The 17,730-nt window shown below is 38.0% G+C and overlaps 1 protein-coding gene and 2 pseudogenes across 7 annotated transcripts in view; all 3 read right to left on the bottom strand.

The window, feature by feature from the left end:
* Positions 1-17,730, bottom strand: part of ATG7 (autophagy related 7) — a 220,410-nt gene that overhangs the window by 186,119 nt on the left and 16,561 nt on the right. For all 7 annotated transcript variants that reach the window (XR_005658158.1, XM_039886741.1, XM_039886739.1 and 4 more), the window contains exons 2-6: positions 13,650-13,822; positions 13,122-13,176; positions 6,134-6,251; positions 4,224-4,301; positions 587-703 (exon numbers count right to left, since the gene is read on the bottom strand). Coding sequence is in view for 6 of the 7 variants with exons in the window: in XM_039886741.1 (XP_039742675.1) it covers positions 587-703; positions 4,224-4,301; positions 6,134-6,251; positions 13,122-13,176; positions 13,650-13,822 (541 nt within the window). In the remaining variant the exon portion in view is untranslated. The remainder of the gene's footprint in view (positions 1-586; positions 704-4,223; positions 4,302-6,133; positions 6,252-13,121; positions 13,177-13,649; positions 13,823-17,730) is intronic.
* Positions 9,372-9,489, bottom strand: LOC120622163 (uncharacterized; annotated as a pseudogene).
* LOC120622505 (uncharacterized) lies at positions 14,036-14,153 on the bottom strand (annotated as a pseudogene).

The raw sequence follows: 17,730 nt of genomic DNA, 5'->3' as shown, positions 1-17,730 counted from the left end.
TGATGTCCTTCATGAATTCAAATCATTTTACCACTCAATTTTTTTCCTCAACAGTCAGAATTTTTGGTTTAGGGCCTGTGTTCTACCAGCCTGATTATTTTCATTTCTCTTCTTGGGACTATCCCTAATGACCTTATTATCTTTTTTAAACTGCAAAGACTAGTCTGCATGTACCATTCTTGATGTAGAACTTCTGCTACTTGGCACGAGGTAAGAAGAATGTCTTCTATTTGTTTTTAAAGACTCTCTTCTCAAAGTATATTGACTTATGATCCCCCATACTTAAAGTGAAGACCACATTTTAGCAAATTCTTACAGTCTTATTAAATGTTCCTATACTTCCTCCCTACTGGCTTAGCATTTCACCAAATTCACTGAAAACCTGGAAAATTATTGCTCACTACTTATTCAAAATGATTTTACAAACATTTTGTGAATAAGTCTTTTCCTCGTACCATCTTTGGAGGATTCCACAATGACCATCTATTCATCCAGACAAGTGTTTATTTGTCTTTAGAATATACTAGACAAACTATTATTGCACATTAAACCCAATTTCACCTGCATTTTGTTTTATTGATCATACCTGTTTTGGTGAAAACCTTTGATCCAAGCCCACTGGCTTCTGAATGAGGGGTATGCTCTCTGGAAGGCAGAGGGCAGGAGAGCAAAACCAATAGTAGAAATGGTACTTCTTTAGATCCTAGAAGAAAAAATATAACATAGGGCATCAGAAAAGCACCAATGACTAAACTGAAATGTATATATTAATGTAACTTCCCATAGCCATGAAAAACAGAAAAACTGATAAACATAAGATGACTAGCTTATCAGAAATTCTCATCTCCAGCAGAACTCATGATGGAATATTGAATTTGTCTTTATCTCAAAACACTCCCACACACCACACACTACTATATCGCAATAAACATAATATAGTTTTTCAGCCACATGCTAACAAAGTGTTCAGTAAGTAATTGACATTATTGTCATCATTGTTTAATATACAAAATCACTCTGGGAGGTAACTATTATCATCCATTTTAAAGACAGAAAACTGAAACCTAGAGAAAAATGAAGAACTTGAACAAAACAAAGATCAGAACGCTGCTTTCCAAACTGAAGCTTTTGTCCATGGTACCAAACACACTCAATGTTGCATCTATGGAGACATGATCTCCAAACAGTTACCATCCTCTTCACAATCAAATGAGTTAAGCATGTTATTAAAGAAGGTATGCTATTCATAACCTATATGTGCTGAGATAATATAATGCTGCTTTCAGAAATGCCTTATTGTTGAAATTCAAATTAATAACTATTAAGTACTTGCTCTGTACAAGGCAAAACATTAGACACTGACAATAAGAAAATGAATAAAACCCAGTACCAGTCCTTGGGCAGCTCATTTTCTGCTCAAAGCAGAAATAAAGTGAGTACATGATTAACTGTATGAGTCACGGAAGAGGTTCTAAGAACTAAGGAACATCGATAATATAAAAGATTACACTTTCAGGGGTGAGTCTGACTGTTCCCCCAGCAGGGGAACCAATGCAGGAGAAAGGACTAGTGAAGCTGTCCTAGATACAGCTGTTCCCACTCAGGTTGAATGTTCTTGCTCCTGAATTCCTCCTACAGGGTCTGTGGCCTGAATCTCTCATGTGTAGGATCTAATAGTCATGAGGCTATTTGACAGTTTTACTCACCAGTTTGCCACCGCTGACCACTATGGACTTTATTTGGCTAATTAATTTTTTTCTTGAATCTTGCCACGAATAAAACAGTGGACAGTTGTTTTTATTAAGATGTAATTCACACACCATAAAATTGATGATGTTAAAGTATATAATTAAATGTTTTTTGTTTTTTTTTAATATATTGACAAGGCTGTACCATTATAACCACCCATTCTAGAATATTTTCATCATTCCAAAAAGAAACCCCTTTAGTAGAAACTCCCCATTCTCCCTCTCCTCAACCCCTGGAAACCACTAATCTATTTTCTGTCTCTCTGGATTTGCCTTTTCCAGGCTTTTCAAATAAATGAAAACATACTAGATGACTTTCTAAATATAAACTTATATATAAATGTGTGTCCAGATAAGTCTAGTAATTATAGTTTTCACACTCTTTAATTCTGCCACTAATTGATCAACTAGGAATAAATTCCCTTTTGACAACAGCAAAACAAACTGCAAAATTGAAATTAATGAAGTGTCTGTTCCTTTGAGTCCTAAAAAAAAGCAAAAACACCTCCAGAGATTATTCTTTCTTTTTGTACTTAAATGATTTATCATAACTGATCTTTAGTAAAAGGTTAAACAATTCAAGATGAAGGCCCTTACAATTTCTAAGCAGCTTTATCAGGCCATCTTCAAAAGTCCAAAGGCTTGAATTTCTCAGAATTCTTTTCAGGATACAAAAGACCTTTATTAAATTAAACATAAAGCCCTTGGTATCTGAAGATTTTAAAAGATAGAGACTTTTAATTTTTTTAAAAGGTGGGTTGAGAATGCTCAGTAAAAGGCCAACAAGGCCAACATACATACTGACTCTGAGAAATGCCTTAAAACTTTACGTTCTTTTCCATTTAAATGTAAATTGTCAACTAGATTCCACTAACTAAAATTCTTAGTATGGAAAATATACTGATGTTAAAGTAACAAAACCAGAAATCTTGAGCACTACTTATATTTATCCCAGTAGCGAACCTACAAAATGACTAAATTTTATAGACAAATTATCAATGCCAAATTGCACCTAGTAATCCTGTGAAGAATTTAAAAGTTTTTCTATGTCCACACTATTACATGGAAAGCACTATAACTTGTTAGAAAATGTGCTCCTTGTAGATAGCCATCCTTTGGTATGGCCTCCAGTTTGATTCCTATCATTCTCTCAGTAAACCAGAGAGGCAGCATTCAGAAGAAATGAAGGATTAGTTCATCGGGGAGGAAGAAAGGCAAGACCTATAACTTGGCAAAAATGAAAAAAGAGAGAAAAATGTGGGGAAGAGGATTAACATCTGAAGCTAACAAAGCTGTGGTCCAACATCACACTTTATATTGATCTACATCAATATGTTTATATGCCCCCTCCATAGAACTTATTCTAAAGAAATAAAATGAACAGGGGGGGAAAATCAGTATGGCCACTATTGTTTATTACAACATTGTTTTAAATAGTGAATATAGGAAACAACCTAGCTGTACAAGAGTCTATAGTATATACACTTAACAGAATACTATGTAGCCATGCTTTATTACAAAGGATAAATTACTTTTATATGTAGATATATACAGGTATGCACACACATATATAAAATGTACAGTTTTATCGCACTTTGCTTTATTGTGCTTTACAGATATTACGTTTTTTACAACTTGAAGGCAAAATCCGCCACCAGCAAAAAGATTATGACTCAGTTTACTGCAATACCCACTTTACTGAAGTGGTCTGGAAACAAACCTGCAATATCTCCGAGGTATGCTTGTACATATATACATGTATATATGTACATACACACGTGCACACGCATGTGTGTATATGGGTGTGTATATGGGTAGAAGGGTAGCTGGTATCTCTACAATCAACCTTTTCCACTCTCCCAACATCACCGAGATCAGGTTCTTTTCCCTACTTCCCTAGACAGCAAATGTTACTCTAATGTGATTTCTTTTCCTCTTCCAAGCTGCCCTTCATGTTCACTTTTAAGTAGATCTCACTTATATAAAACATTTTCTTTCTTATAAAAACACAATTGTGTGAACAAGTATGGAATGTCATCTCCTCTAGTCCAGAGCTGCTTGGGGATGGTTGGGGTCCCTGAGACATCTCCTTTTCCTTATGTTGATGGACCCAGCAACTGAGCTCTGCAGGACTGTATTTAGCAAAGACGTTAGCAACAAACCACTACTCCTTGAATCTGACTTCATCGTGTCTTGAATTACAACAGTTGGATTACTGTGTTATATAAACCATGCAACTACTACCAGTTGTATGACTATACCAGTATGGTAAGTGAGAATAAATTAATTTTGCATTGGTAATAAGTGCCAGCACTGTATTGGGCCACTAACCAAATGAGTATTTCTTTAATAGCCATGACTTGAATGACGCAAGGTAAAAGCCACTAGGAGAAGAGAGCAAACTGTACTATTGGCACCCTGGGCCTGCTCAGGGCTCTGAGCAATCTAAGTGTGAGCGAGAGTCCATTTACTTACTGCAAATGTCAAGAGGAGAAACTTGTTGAGGAGGACAGGGTTTTCAAGAGCAGCACCAGATTTTATGGATTCCCATATCTGCCAAAAGAAAGAAAAACATCAGGCATCTCTGAGCTTCTCATTCTCAGACGAAGCGCAAAGATTTAAAGCACTTAACTCTTTCCTACAGGCCCAGCACCACTTACCACAGGCAATGAAGTCGGTTGTTACTTCACACTCCTCTCCACCAGCTGCACTACTGTAACAGGCTGAGGAAAGTGAGAGAACCCAGAAGCCGCCTTCTCTCTATGCGAGTCTTAGAATCAGAGGAGGCAACCAGCTCATTTCCATGCCTTTGATATTTCCTTCAACAAATATTTGTTTCCTATTATATATCAGGCACATCGAGGTTACCGAAATAAAAGACACAGTCCCTACCCTCAAGAAGTTTATAATCTAATGAGAGAGCCAGGCATACATGTCCAAGTATACCACCAGGTAGGGCAGGCTATCACAGAAGAATGCAGCATTTCTGGGAGGAACACTGAACTCAGCTAGGAGGTGGGAGCGAAAAGAGTCAGGGGAGTCTTTTGGGAGGCAGCGATTTGAGCTATGTATAAGGGATTTCTTCAAGTCTTATTTGGGATTATCTCATCCTGAGATATGAAGGAAAGAGAATGAACTTCGGGTTTATGAATACTCAGCAAGTACTGTGACTAGAAGCAGAAGCTGGTACTGGTTAGCAGCTGCTGATCACGGGATGTCTTAATAGCTAAGATTAGTTGCTAAACTTGTGTCACAAGCAAGACAAAGAGCTGTACCAATAAGAACCATTCTCCACATTTGGGTGGAAGGGGGAAATAAGCAAAGAAAAGTTCCTACTATTGAAATAATAACTGTGGAGGAGCTGGTCCACTAAGAGTCTCCCCACTTCTGATAAGCTGAGGTGGAGAGATTTTGAGGAAAGGCTGAACCCTGGGCAAGAGGTGGCAATTCCTGTGGGGAGCAACCCACTATTTTCCATGATGGATTAAGACCTGGCATGACTCTTCGGAGACAGCCTTTTAAATATGTAGCCAAAGCAGGAGCCCAGGAGCGGTCAAGTGTAGGCCAAGGAGAACAGCCATCATCGCCTGAGTCATGAGCTACATCCACCCTGAGGGACATAAGGGACACCCTCCTTAGGACCAAAGGCAAGAGACTTCCTTTTCTGACCATGGCACCACATAAATAAGACTCTTGTTTTTTAAGACTAGTGTAAAGATCACTTGATAAAGTGGGTTAGAGGGAATTGGGATAAATTGTCCCCCCATTCCAATTCCTCATACAAACTCAGATGTGAAGTAAAGACATTCCAGGCAGAGAGAATACTGTGTCCTGAGGATAAAGGAGAGAACAAAAAGTAGGTGAAGGAAAGACTCAGAAGTGATTTTCTATGACTGGGTCCAAGAAGGGGAGGGCAAGAGTGACAGGACAGAAAGGCCACAGAAGGCCACAGAGGCCAGGCCATGAAGGGCCTGGTAAGTCAGATGGAGTAGTTTAGATTTAGCCCTGAGGATACGAAGAGACTTTATGATTATCTCTGATGGCATGATGTGCTTAGGACTGGACAGTCTCTTCCAGGGCCACAGAGAATTCAAATGCATTTAGACACAGGAAAAGAACTCTTCAGAGGTCAAGCTGCTTCAAAATGCTAATTGGGGATCAGCAGTAAAGCTTTTCTCACACTGCCCGTCATGAATTCTGGCCCAAACCCAAGTGGAAGCCTCAATGTCTTTTCCTTGACCTTCCCACCAACACAGAAGCCCACAACTATCTTGGAGTAGCAACTATATACTAGTTTCTATGAGAGAATTGTGCACCTGACTAGAAACACCACGCCTGTGGAACCATGGAAAATATGATGGGTATATCATGTTTCCCCAGCTAACCTCATTTGCTGCTTGTTCCAATAGTAGCTTCTTATCTGCAGCCTTGAAAGCCTCGAGTGTGTTGGTGTTATATAGTGTTCCAACAGCTGGGCAGCAATGGGCTGGGGTGGGAGCACTCCTGGATACAAGAAAAACATGGTTAAGCAAGCATAGCTGGGACTCAGAGATCCAGGAAGTAACAAATAAACCAGCACAACAGCAGGAAACAGAGAACAGTGCTCTGTAGGGGCAAACAGAAGACTGATTGTACATTTCTTTGGAAAAAGATGAATATCATTGCTTAAGAAATAAAAACAGGCACTGTATCCCCCCAAAGCCTCTATATTCCCCTTACCCGAATCTCTCAGCATACTTTTCCTTTCACTAGCCCCCAAATATAAGTTCTTTTTCTATTTTTTATTCTTTCCCATCTTTAACCTGAAAGGGAAACATTGTTTATTGAGCTTCTACTGTGCCAAGAACTGTACAAGGCTTGAATTCTCATAACAGCTCGTCCCACTATTTATAAGTTTAAAGAAACTTGCCTATGGTCACATAAGAATAGGCAGAACTAGAACCTAAAGTCAGAACTAGTTGGCTCCAAGATGTTGTGCTGCCTACTCTGCACTCAAGCCCTCCCAGGCTTCAGGGCCCTGTTCCAAAACCTCCTCCTCCAGGAAGCCATCTCCCATTATCTCCAGTAATGGTTTATACATAAAACTGAGCATAATATTTTAGAATGTTTTCAAGACCAACAGTTATATACACCAAACAGGAGGACAGTAAGCTCCCTGAGGACAGAGAATATGCCTTCCTCTTCTAACTGTCCTACAACTGAGCACAGCCCAAACAGGCTCTGCACAGATCTGCTGCTGAGCAAATCCCTGGTCGTTGTCTAAGTCACCTAGACAAAATGTATTACACCTGGGCTACGTGCCAATCCTTCACGCCACATGTGTACTGTACACTGCCCCCAAAGGCTTCACGGTCTTCAGAGTAATCAGTCAGGAGAGGAAGATGAGTTGATGCTGAACATAAACTCAGATGTGGAGAAATCTGGTCTCTTCCCTGAAATGACTGACTTGTTTCAGAGGTTACAGATGCTAAATGTAAATACCGTTGTCATTTAAGAACCTACTGCAGAAAGAATGCATTTTTATTGATTGCACTGATGGTAGTTGTATGGTTTAAAAGACCAGTGTCTCTTCATTCGAAGTCTGTATAAAATTGAGTTCGGGAGGCTGTAAGAAGAGATCTAAGCCTAGAACAGGCATGGAGAAGTGCAATGAGTGACAAAGATTCTGCCAAATGCTATCTGTAAGGCTCAAATGCCAAGTCTTGAGGGAGAAGTAACTTCCAATGGCCAGAGCCTTCCTCTGGGAGCTGATGAGTCAGCAATCATAAGTTGTTTGTCACTACTCTACTCCAATAAAAGAATATTTTTCATCCAGGTGAGATGAGGCTATCAAAGATAGTCTTTATAAGAAAAAGAAATCACAAAGAGGTGAGATTATTCTACAGGGAAGAAGAAAGCAGAGTAGTTAGTAAACTAGGTTCTCTACATTCAGACCTGGCTTTATGAAACTACCAGTGAAACAGGATGCTGAAACAGCAGGAAGGAGGCTGTGAACTAATACAGATACAAGCACAAGAAAGGAAGGTACCCTCCTTCCTAAATGTCCAAAAGTCCTAGGTTTGTGAAAGCCATGCCAAAGCCTTGCTCTGAGAGTGGAGGAAACTATATCATGAGAATTCAAGCCAGGACAGCTACTCTCCTAGAACATCAGTGCTCATGCTAGTTGGTGAGGACAAGATGAAGTTTCAAAGGAGCATTTTTCATGACTAAAGTTCCACCAGGGGAGGGAAACAAATTTAAAAAGTGAAAATGGGAGGGAAAGCCATTCTACCAGTTTCTCAAGGTTCAAGTTCCACTTGTTTCACAAAGGGGTGGCTCAGATGAGGACTGGAAAGAGCCCTAGACTTTGAAACAAGAGAATTTAGTCCAAATTCTGGTCTTGGACATTTATTAGTTTAGTTTCCTTTCCCATGGCTCCATTTACCTAAAATGTCTAGAATAGGTAAATCCACAGAGACAGAAAGTGGATTCCTGGTCGCGTGAAGTAGAGAGGGGGATGGACAGAATAAATTAAGTGACTGTACCTTTTTGAAAGGTAAATTTTATTATATCTCAATATAATTCTGTTTTAAAAATCAAAATTAGAAATCTTCCCCATATACTAAAACCAACAGTGAACTCGCAATGATGTGTACACTCACCTGGGAAAGAATGGATGTTGCAAAGATCTGCAGCCTAGACCTGCTTGGGGGTGTTACTTCAGGAAACTCGGCCTTCATTTCACTCGGTCTCTTGGTTATTACTCAGGAAAGTACTGAGACTATTTTGCACCTGTTATTCATACTTGACCAAGGGTAGCCATGTGGCCAGAGCCTCCGGAACAGACAGGCAGTGAAGGTGGCCAGGATGGAATAAATCCCCCAGAAGGGCAGAGGTCACTTTTCACACTTGCAGAAATCTTACTCTATGAGCACAGCTTTGCATGGGCACAGGGAACTTTGTAAACCTGGGAAGTCATACTCAGTCTGGGAGCAAGCTGCATTATCTCCTGTTTTCCACAATAATCTGAGTTCCCGTTTATAACATCTTCTTACAGAGTCCATTGGTGTCTTTCTGTCAACCACGCCCTATCCCATTTTGACAGCTACATACTTAGACTGCTTGTAACTGAATCCAACAATTATTTTAGCCACTAGTACCTGTCAGATCTGTTTTAAGTGCTAGTGAGATAGCGGAGAATAAGACATAGCTTGCACCCTGCAGAAACGATTTTGTATATCAGCCTTATTTCCCTAGCTACTTTTTAAGTTCTTTGAGGGCAAGGATTATGCCTCCTATTTCTCTAAGTCCAACTCAAGGCTTAGAAAATAAAAATATTTCTATGACTAAAAATATAAGTTTTCCTCAAGGGAAAGAGGGCCAGGGAAAGAAAAAAAAATTTTTTTAAACCAGTTTCACTTTTATTTTATTTTATTTATTTATTTATTTATTTATTTATTTATTTATTTATTTATTTAATTTTATTTTATTTTATTTTATTTTATTTTATTTTATTTTAATGTATGTATGTATGTATGCATGCATGCGAGGCAACCCTTGGTTGACCTCACAGATTGCAAGGACCTTGTCAGCTTACAATTTTTTATTTTTAATTTTTTAATTTTTTATTTTTTTATTTTTTTACACCTACAGCACCTGGTTTTCCTAGGTGGTCTCCCATCCAAGTACTAACCGGCCCAACCCTGCTTAGCTTCCGAGATCAGATGGGATCAGGCTTGTTCAAGGTGGCATGGCCGTAGACCAGTTTCACATTTATACAGAGACTGTACATCAAAATCAATTCTCTTCTTAAACAGAAACAGAATACATACAAGATGCTTGTATCTGGGCACCACATTTCCCAGTCTTCTTTGTAAGACAGCTGAGGCCTTTTACTCTCCCCTAGCAGAATTTGAGTGTAGGGAAGCATCTAGGACCTTTAAGAGACTGTGTGTGTTTCCTCCACCCGTTTTCACCCTAGCTCTCATCTCCTTTCTATCTATTGTTACCTGAAGGTGACAATTCAGTCTTAAGCATCCAAAGGCATGCCCCCCAGGATGATGGAGCAATGAGAGGGAAGAAGACTGGACCACCACACTGAACTATGAAGTGGGCAAGAAACGAACTTCCTTTGTGTTTGTGCCATTACACTTTGGAGTCTGTTTCAGCAGTACACTCTATCCACAGCACCCTCTGATACAAGACAGTTGGTGCCTGATAAACTACTACTTGACTGATAATTCACCTAATACAGTGTAAAGAACAGGATCCTGTGTTGCTACCTTCTGGCAGAGATTCATGAGGCTTCCAGAGACTTAGAGAAAAAGAGATTTACCTGGTGCTATGCAAAGCTGAGATACTCTTGGCATCTATAAGTGCGAACTAGGACTATTAGCTCTTCAACTGTATCTTATTCCTCTCTGTATGCTCAGTGCCTAGAACATTCTATTATCAAGACACAGAGGAAACAACAGTACTTTTGAAGTAACTATTACTTCTCCACATTTATTACAGCATGGAGCACACTGTAATGCAAATATTTGTTTTCTATCTCTATCCAGGGCTCTTCCAGAGCTCTGTGTTTCATAAGTCTTTGTATTCCTAACGCCTACATATCCTGCACATAAGAAGCATTCAGTGTTTGATGAATAAATTCATAAAGATTTCTCTAAAAACCCATGTAGGTATACAGCAATAAAAACAAAGAAAAAACAATAACAATGAAAATAATTTGGATATAAATAACTCATTTCTTCTGAGGAGCTCTAAGTGCTTTCATTAAACTTCCTAACTGTCTTGCAAATATTTGTCTGTTCTGGCTGCTATAACAAAATACCATAGAACAATGGCTTATAAACAACAGAAATATATTTATCATAGTTCTGGAGGGCAGAAGTCCAAGATCACGGGACCAGCATGATCAGGTTCTGGTGAAGGCCCTCTTCTGGTTGCAGACTGCTTACTTTCTACTGTGCCCTCACATGGCAGAAGGAGCGAGGTAGCTCTCTGGGTCCTCTTTTATAAAGGCACTAACCTCATCCATGAGATCTCTGCCCTCATAATTTAATCACCTCCCAAAGTCCCCACCACCTAAGACTATAACCTTGGGCATTGGGTTTTCAATGTATTAATTTGGAGGGAAACAAAAATTCAGCACCAACCATCCTAAGAAAGAGGGACTTAGAAAATCACAGACTTTTAAAACTAGAAGGAACATTAGAAACTGACTGAGAAAGCTATAAGGACTTATTCTAGTAATTTGGTTGATCGGCTATAGAGAACAGGTCTTCAAACTTCAAATCTAGGGTTATTCTCACAACACTAGGGACTACGTTTTATTCTTGCTCATCTCTCCCAGTGCGTACGATGGAGCCTCAAACATTGTGAGTATTCAGTAGCTAAATTAAAAAAACATGACCAAAAAAATCGAGTAATTTCTATGAACGTCATAGATGCAGGATAACAAATTTTCTTGTCTTCTTGAACCAAAATTTCTGGATCACTGAAGTCTAAGATGTTTTGATTTTGTAATAAGATCAAGCCTACTTTCTGTGAACTGCTTTTTTTTCTATGATTGTTCCAAAGAACAAAAGTATTAATATCTTTTAAAAAACAATCTTCAGTCTAGTATCAGAATAAAGAAAGGAGCGAGGGTAGCTTAAGATGAACACTAGACTCTCCAGATTACACCACTGCTACTCCCCACTTTACCATCTTCAGATAATTCATTGCTTGTACACTGTCTGTATTTTCCTCATTATCTCACAATTGTTCCAAAAGTAACTTAGTCTTTGCCAAAACAGGACAGAGATTACTAGGATGTAATTTGTTTTGACAAGTAATCACAGGAATTTATTATGGAGCAAGAAAGTTCTGAAGAGAACAAGAAACACCAACACACACCTTTTAAAGATATAAAGACTAACACCATTGTTTGCATCTGTGTTATGGAATTTAATTTTGTAATTTGATTGAGATAAAGGAATAAAATGTGTTGACTTTCAAAGAGATTCAAAAAAAAATTCTAGGGACACTTTATTTGAAATACCCTAACTTTTGACTACTGCCACTTTCAAAAATGAAGCAGTCCTTACAAAGATCTCTTTGCTTTCCCCAAATCCCTAATCTTGACACTGCTAAGGTATAAGAAAGCAGAAAAATTTGATTTCACTTGAGCCTTTAATTCTTCAACCCTCAGTTGTCTTAGAGCCCTTCAACATGATTCCTGCTAAATTCTTTTCTGTAGAATTCAGTTTGACAGGATCACAAAAGACCTAATCAACAAATCCAATGGCCTGCACACTGAACTATGATCTTTCTGCTTCTGATGTTGCTGACTGTCTCTTTCCTTCCTGAAAGCAGTTCCTTCTTTGGTTTCCGTAACACTCTTCTGGTTCTTCCTCCTCTCGGACAACTCCTGTCTCCTTTGCTAGTTCTGTATCTTCTTGACCTCCTAATAAGTACATCCACTGTTCTGGCCCTTTCTTCTTCTTACCCTAGAGTCTCTTCCTCTCTTACAGCTTCATGATCTTTTCTACATGGAAGACTCCCAAATCTAGTCCGACCCTCCCTCTTTGACTCTAGTGCCTCCTGGACATTTCTACTGGACGCAGTCATCTCAAATGTTGACATGTTCTAAAACAAATTTATCTCCTCCTAAAATTATAGACCCGTCCTTGTTTCTCTAGTTCTGCAGAAGTTAATAAAATGCCCCCAGCTTCAAACTATAACCTCAGAAATACATTTTACCTTTTTCTCATCCTTGTTTCCTAAATTTGGCCACATGTGACCTAGGGCAAGCCATTTTACTTTTTGACCCATGGTTTCCTCATCTGAAAGAGAAAAATCACACCTGGCAGGTCTGAAAGAATTATGTATGGGAAAATGCCTAGCTAATTAAGTCAATAGATGCCCTTCTTCTCTTCAGCAACTCCCCACGGCCTCCAACCAGATAAAAATTTCTTTGAGGGCATAAGTCTTATTTCTTTGTATATCCCTATAATGCCTTTCATAGTGGCTTATATACAGAAGTAGCCTAAGAAACATTCACTGATGCCCATGAATAAGCAACTAAAGGAATAAGTCAAGAGGTTCCAATAAAGGATCAGGAAATATTAACTACAATCAAAATCAGAAGGGATGTTTTCTAATCTCAATCAATCTAAATGGTATTTGGAATCAAATGTAGTTGATGAAAAAAATAAATCAGATAGTCCTAAGCATCTAATACCTGTCTCTGTGTTATGAGAGGTAAAGAGAATCATGAGGAGCTGGGCCTGCTCACCAAGAGCTCTCCTAGTTTCCTTGTGGTCCACCTAAGAGGGAGTTTAAGAATGCTCATTCCTTGCAAAAAACAATGTTCCTTACTATAGATTTGGAGCAAAAAATACTCACATGTCAAAAGCACTGAACTCCAGTGTTAAGCGAGTTGGCAGCCCAGCAGAATCACCTGCACAGAAGCATTATGACATTTTCAATCATAAGTCAGTAATGGCAGCATTTAAAAAGAAAACATTTGTAAATAATTTTGTTCTCTTTGTTGAGGCAAAAGTGCCCTATCCAATTCCTGGTTAGTCAAACTAAGCAGGAACTTAGCAGAAAATGATAGAGCTTTTGTGAATTTGAGAAATTTGCCAAGAATATTTTAAAAATTCATTGGAAAAAAAATATTTGCAATCTCCTGCCCCAGCAAGATTAAGTAATCAGTATTATGTCTTTGAATTAATAACTCGGGTTTTACTTCTCCCTTTCTTACTCCCAAATAGGGAAGAAGAAGTGAAAAAACATGGGGAAAAAGTTAGAAAGTAAAATAGAAACTGGTGAAGATTGTAAAAGACAAGGGTGTTCCTTGTTAAAGGAAAGTAATCCTATACTAGAGGTCAGAGAAGATAACAGAAGATGATGGAGTTTAATATTGCCTACCATTGTAGTAATAACCCTTAATGTCCTTAGGAGCTTCATCCAGCCGATACTCATTCAGCTTCTTCTGGGTCAACTCATGCCAGAATCCAACATCCAAGGCACTGCTAAAGGGGGCAAACTGTAATTTGGAGAGTCCAGGATCCCCTGTAGCTGCTGCCATTATTTGTTGCTTGCTAAAAAACAAACAGAACACAATAAAATGGCACAAAACATGGTGAAAAAGATTTGTAATAATGTTTAATTAAAACATCAAACAGAAAGAAGTAAAATTATCTCTATCTGCAGAAAAAGTGATTTTTTTTCCTTAGGTGAGGCAACCCTTGGTTGACCTCACAGGTTGCAAGGACCCTGTCAGCTTACAATCCCTTATTTTTTTTTATTTTTTATGCCTACAGCATCTGGTCTTCCTAGGTGGTCTCCCAACCAAGTACTAACCAGGCCCGACCCTGCTTAGCTTCCGAGATCAGACAGATCAAGCTTGTTCAGGGTAGCATGGCTGTAGACAGAAAAAATGATTTTATATATAGAAAATCCTGAAGACTCAACCAAAACACTGTTAGAACTAATCAATGAATTCAGCAAATACAAAATTAATATGCAAAAATCAGTGGTGCTTCCATATACTAACAATGAATTTTCTGAAAATAAAGAAATCAATTCCATTTTCATTAGCATCAAAGACAATAAAATACTTAGGATGAATTTAACTAAGGAGGTGAAAGATCTCTACTCTGATAACTATAAGACATTGATGAAAGAAATTGAAGATGACACAAATAAGTGGAAAGGTAGCCTGTGTTCACGGCCTGGAAGAATATTGTTAAAAGATCAATACTATCACAAGCTATCTATAAATTCAATGTAATCCCTATCAAGATTCCAATGTTTTGTTGTTGTTGTTGTCGTTTTGTTTTTTTACAGAGGTAGAAAAAATACTCCTAAAATTTATATGGAACCACAAAAGACCCCAAATAGCCAAAGAAATCCTAAGAAAGAACAAAGCAGAAGGCATCACCGATCCTGATTTCAAGCCATACTATAAAGTCATCAAAACAGTATGGTACTGGCATAAAAACAGACAAAAAGATCAATGGAACAGAATCAAGAGCCCAGAAATAAACCCCAGCATATACAGTCATTTATATTTGACAAGAGAGCCAAGAATACTAAATGGAGAAAAGGCAGTCTTTCCAATAAAAGGTGCTGGGTTAATTGGATATTCACATTTAAAAGAAAGCAACTAGACCCATATCTTATATCACTCACAAAAATTAACTCAAAATTGATTTAAAGACTTAAATGTAAGACCTGAAACCATGAAACACATAGAAGAAAACCTAAGAATAAAGCTCCTTGACATGGGTTTTGGTAATGATATTTTGAATATGACCTAAAGCATGAGCAACAAAATAAAAAATAAACGAGGTAGACTACATCGAACTTCTGCACGGCAAAAGAAACCATCAACAAAGTGAAAAGACAACCTACAGAATGTGAAAGAATATTTGCAAACCATATATCTGATAATATGTATAAAGAACTCATACAACTCAACAGCAAAAAAAAACAAAACAAAAAACAAATGAGCAAAGGTCATTTCTCCGAAGAAGATATATGAAAAGCTAACAGGTACATGAAAAGATGTTTGACATCACTAGTCATTAGAGAAATGCACCACAGTGAGACATCACCTCATGCTTGTTAGAATGGCCATCATTAAATGGACAAGAGATAATAAATGTTGGTGTAGCTTTGGAGAGAAAGAAACACTTGTGCATTGTTGGTGGGATTGTAAATTGGCATAGCCACTATGGAAAACAGGATAGAGGATCCTCAAAAAATTAAAAATAGAACTACCATATGATCCAGCAATTCTACTTCTGGGAATATATCCAAAGGAAACAAAAACACTAACTCGAAAAGAGAGCTACATGTCCACATTCATAGTAACAATAATGAAGACATGGAAACAACCTAAGTGTCCATTAATGGATGAGTAGATAAAGAATCTGCGGTATATACAATGGAACATTATTCAGCCATCAAAAAATGAGGAAAACCTACCATTTGCAACAACATGGATGGACTGAGAAAGCATTATGCTAAGTGAAATAGGTCAGACAGAGAAAGACAAATACCATATAATCTCACTTACATATGGAATCTAAAGAAAAAAGAAATAAAAACCAAACTCACAGAATAAGAGGTGGAACTTGTTACCAGAGGTAAAGGGTGAAGGGAGGGGGAATTGGAGGAAGGTGGTCAAAAGGTACAAAGCACAGTTATAAGTACTAGGTATGTAATGTACAGCATGATGACTATAAAACTGCTGCTGTATGACATAGTTTTTAGGAGAGCTAGATACTAAGAGTTTGCATCACAAGGAAAATATTTTTCCTTTCTTACTTTTCTATTTAGTGTATGTATATGTGAAGATGGAAGTTAGCAGAACCCATTATGCAATCACTGCACCATGCTGTATGCCCTAAATTTATACAGTAATGTATGACAATTTTTTCTCAATACTGGAAGAAAAACAACCAACCAATCAAACAAAAAGTATGAGAGGTATTTGGGCTACCTGAAAACACAACTTTGGTTATCAACCTGAGTAATTTCCCTGTGTTATCGAGTTTAGACTCCTTACAACACAACTGCGTTTTCTTTTTTGCTTTTATTAATCCACTTTCATCTGAAACTACTGATGGCTGAATCAACTGAGATCTTATATGCAACTCTGATGAATTCTATCATTACTGTCTGCATCACTTCATCCTTCCCCTCCACAAATCAATACTATGAATAATTTATTATTGACATTATACACTATGAAAATGCTAGAAATAAATGTTAACAAATAAATATTGAATCGTTAATATAAAAACCATTACAATTTTTTTTTGGTCAGGAATCTGAAATATTTGATGGGGCTAGAAAGTATCATTGTTTATAAAAAAGACTATTAAACTCACACTTTTTTTTCTTAAAGATAGAAACTGTGGTGCTTCATCTTATAAAAAGAATTTATTATTTACAGAAAAGAACACTGTAATAAAGATACTTCTTTTTTTCTGGTGGAATCATAAAACTAATGAAAGTTACGGAAATTTTCAACTTTACTCTATTTTACATTTCATTTTCTCCCTCAAATCATCAAACAAATTTGACCCTCCAGGCGATCAAGCAGGTGTACACCATAACTCCTTACATTCCCTGCATACACTCTCAGGGTACACCATAACTCCTTACATTCCCTGCATACACTCACATACCCCAATCTGAGAAGGGCAATTCTAGAGAAACTTGGCAGTTCCAAAAAGCACAAGGTGATGAGGCCCCATCACTTACCATCCATCCAATTACCTCATGACCAGACAGATTAATATTTCTGCAGCAGAACGTATGAATAGTTACCCCAGATGGGATAATTTTTTTAAAAAAAGTCAATTCACATCCACTCAGAGAGGTTTTGTCCAAGTTTTGTACCGAGGTTATTAAATAGCTTTCACTTTTCCTAACTTGTTGTATTTTAGAATTAGAGATATGGAGCTTTGGACTGATAGTAACTATATGGAAAAATGTAAAGTTAGTATTACATAAAAGGGCTAAAAATCAAAAAGGAGGAGAGGAATGTGGGGCAGGGCAGGGAGGACGCTTCTGTGAAGGAGCTGGGCGCTGAGTTATGTCGAAAAGGATGAGCATGAAGGGGGAAGATGGGCAAAGAGTGGAAGGAACAAGAAGAGTTGGGGAACCGATATGGTAGAAACGAAGAAGCATGAGCCTAGCTGTCCTTAGTGGAGGGTTGGTACTGTGCAAGAGCAACATACACAAAGCTGAGCAGGTTGCACTATGAACACAGATGGAGAAGGCTTCAAGTGAGGCTGAAGAATTCCGGAGTGGAAAGCCAGTGGCAGTTTGGAATGGGGAATGTGACAGAATTCTGCAGTGGCAAAATTGCTTTGAAAGAGGCAGATAGGAAAAAGCATTTAACAGCCTAAAAATGTATGAAGACCTGGATTAGAGCAAAAGAAGTCAGGCTGAAAACAGAGACCCTCATCAGGGATGTTTTAAGAGAAAAGGT

The sequence above is a fragment of the Pteropus medius genome, unplaced genomic scaffold (assembly GCF_902729225.1).
Source record: "Pteropus medius unplaced genomic scaffold, Ma_sr-lr_union100, whole genome shotgun sequence".
NCBI lineage: Eukaryota > Metazoa > Chordata > Mammalia > Chiroptera > Pteropodidae > Pteropus > Pteropus medius.
The sequence above is the reverse complement of the archived record's forward strand: the minus strand, read 5'-3'. Positions and strand labels throughout refer to the sequence as shown.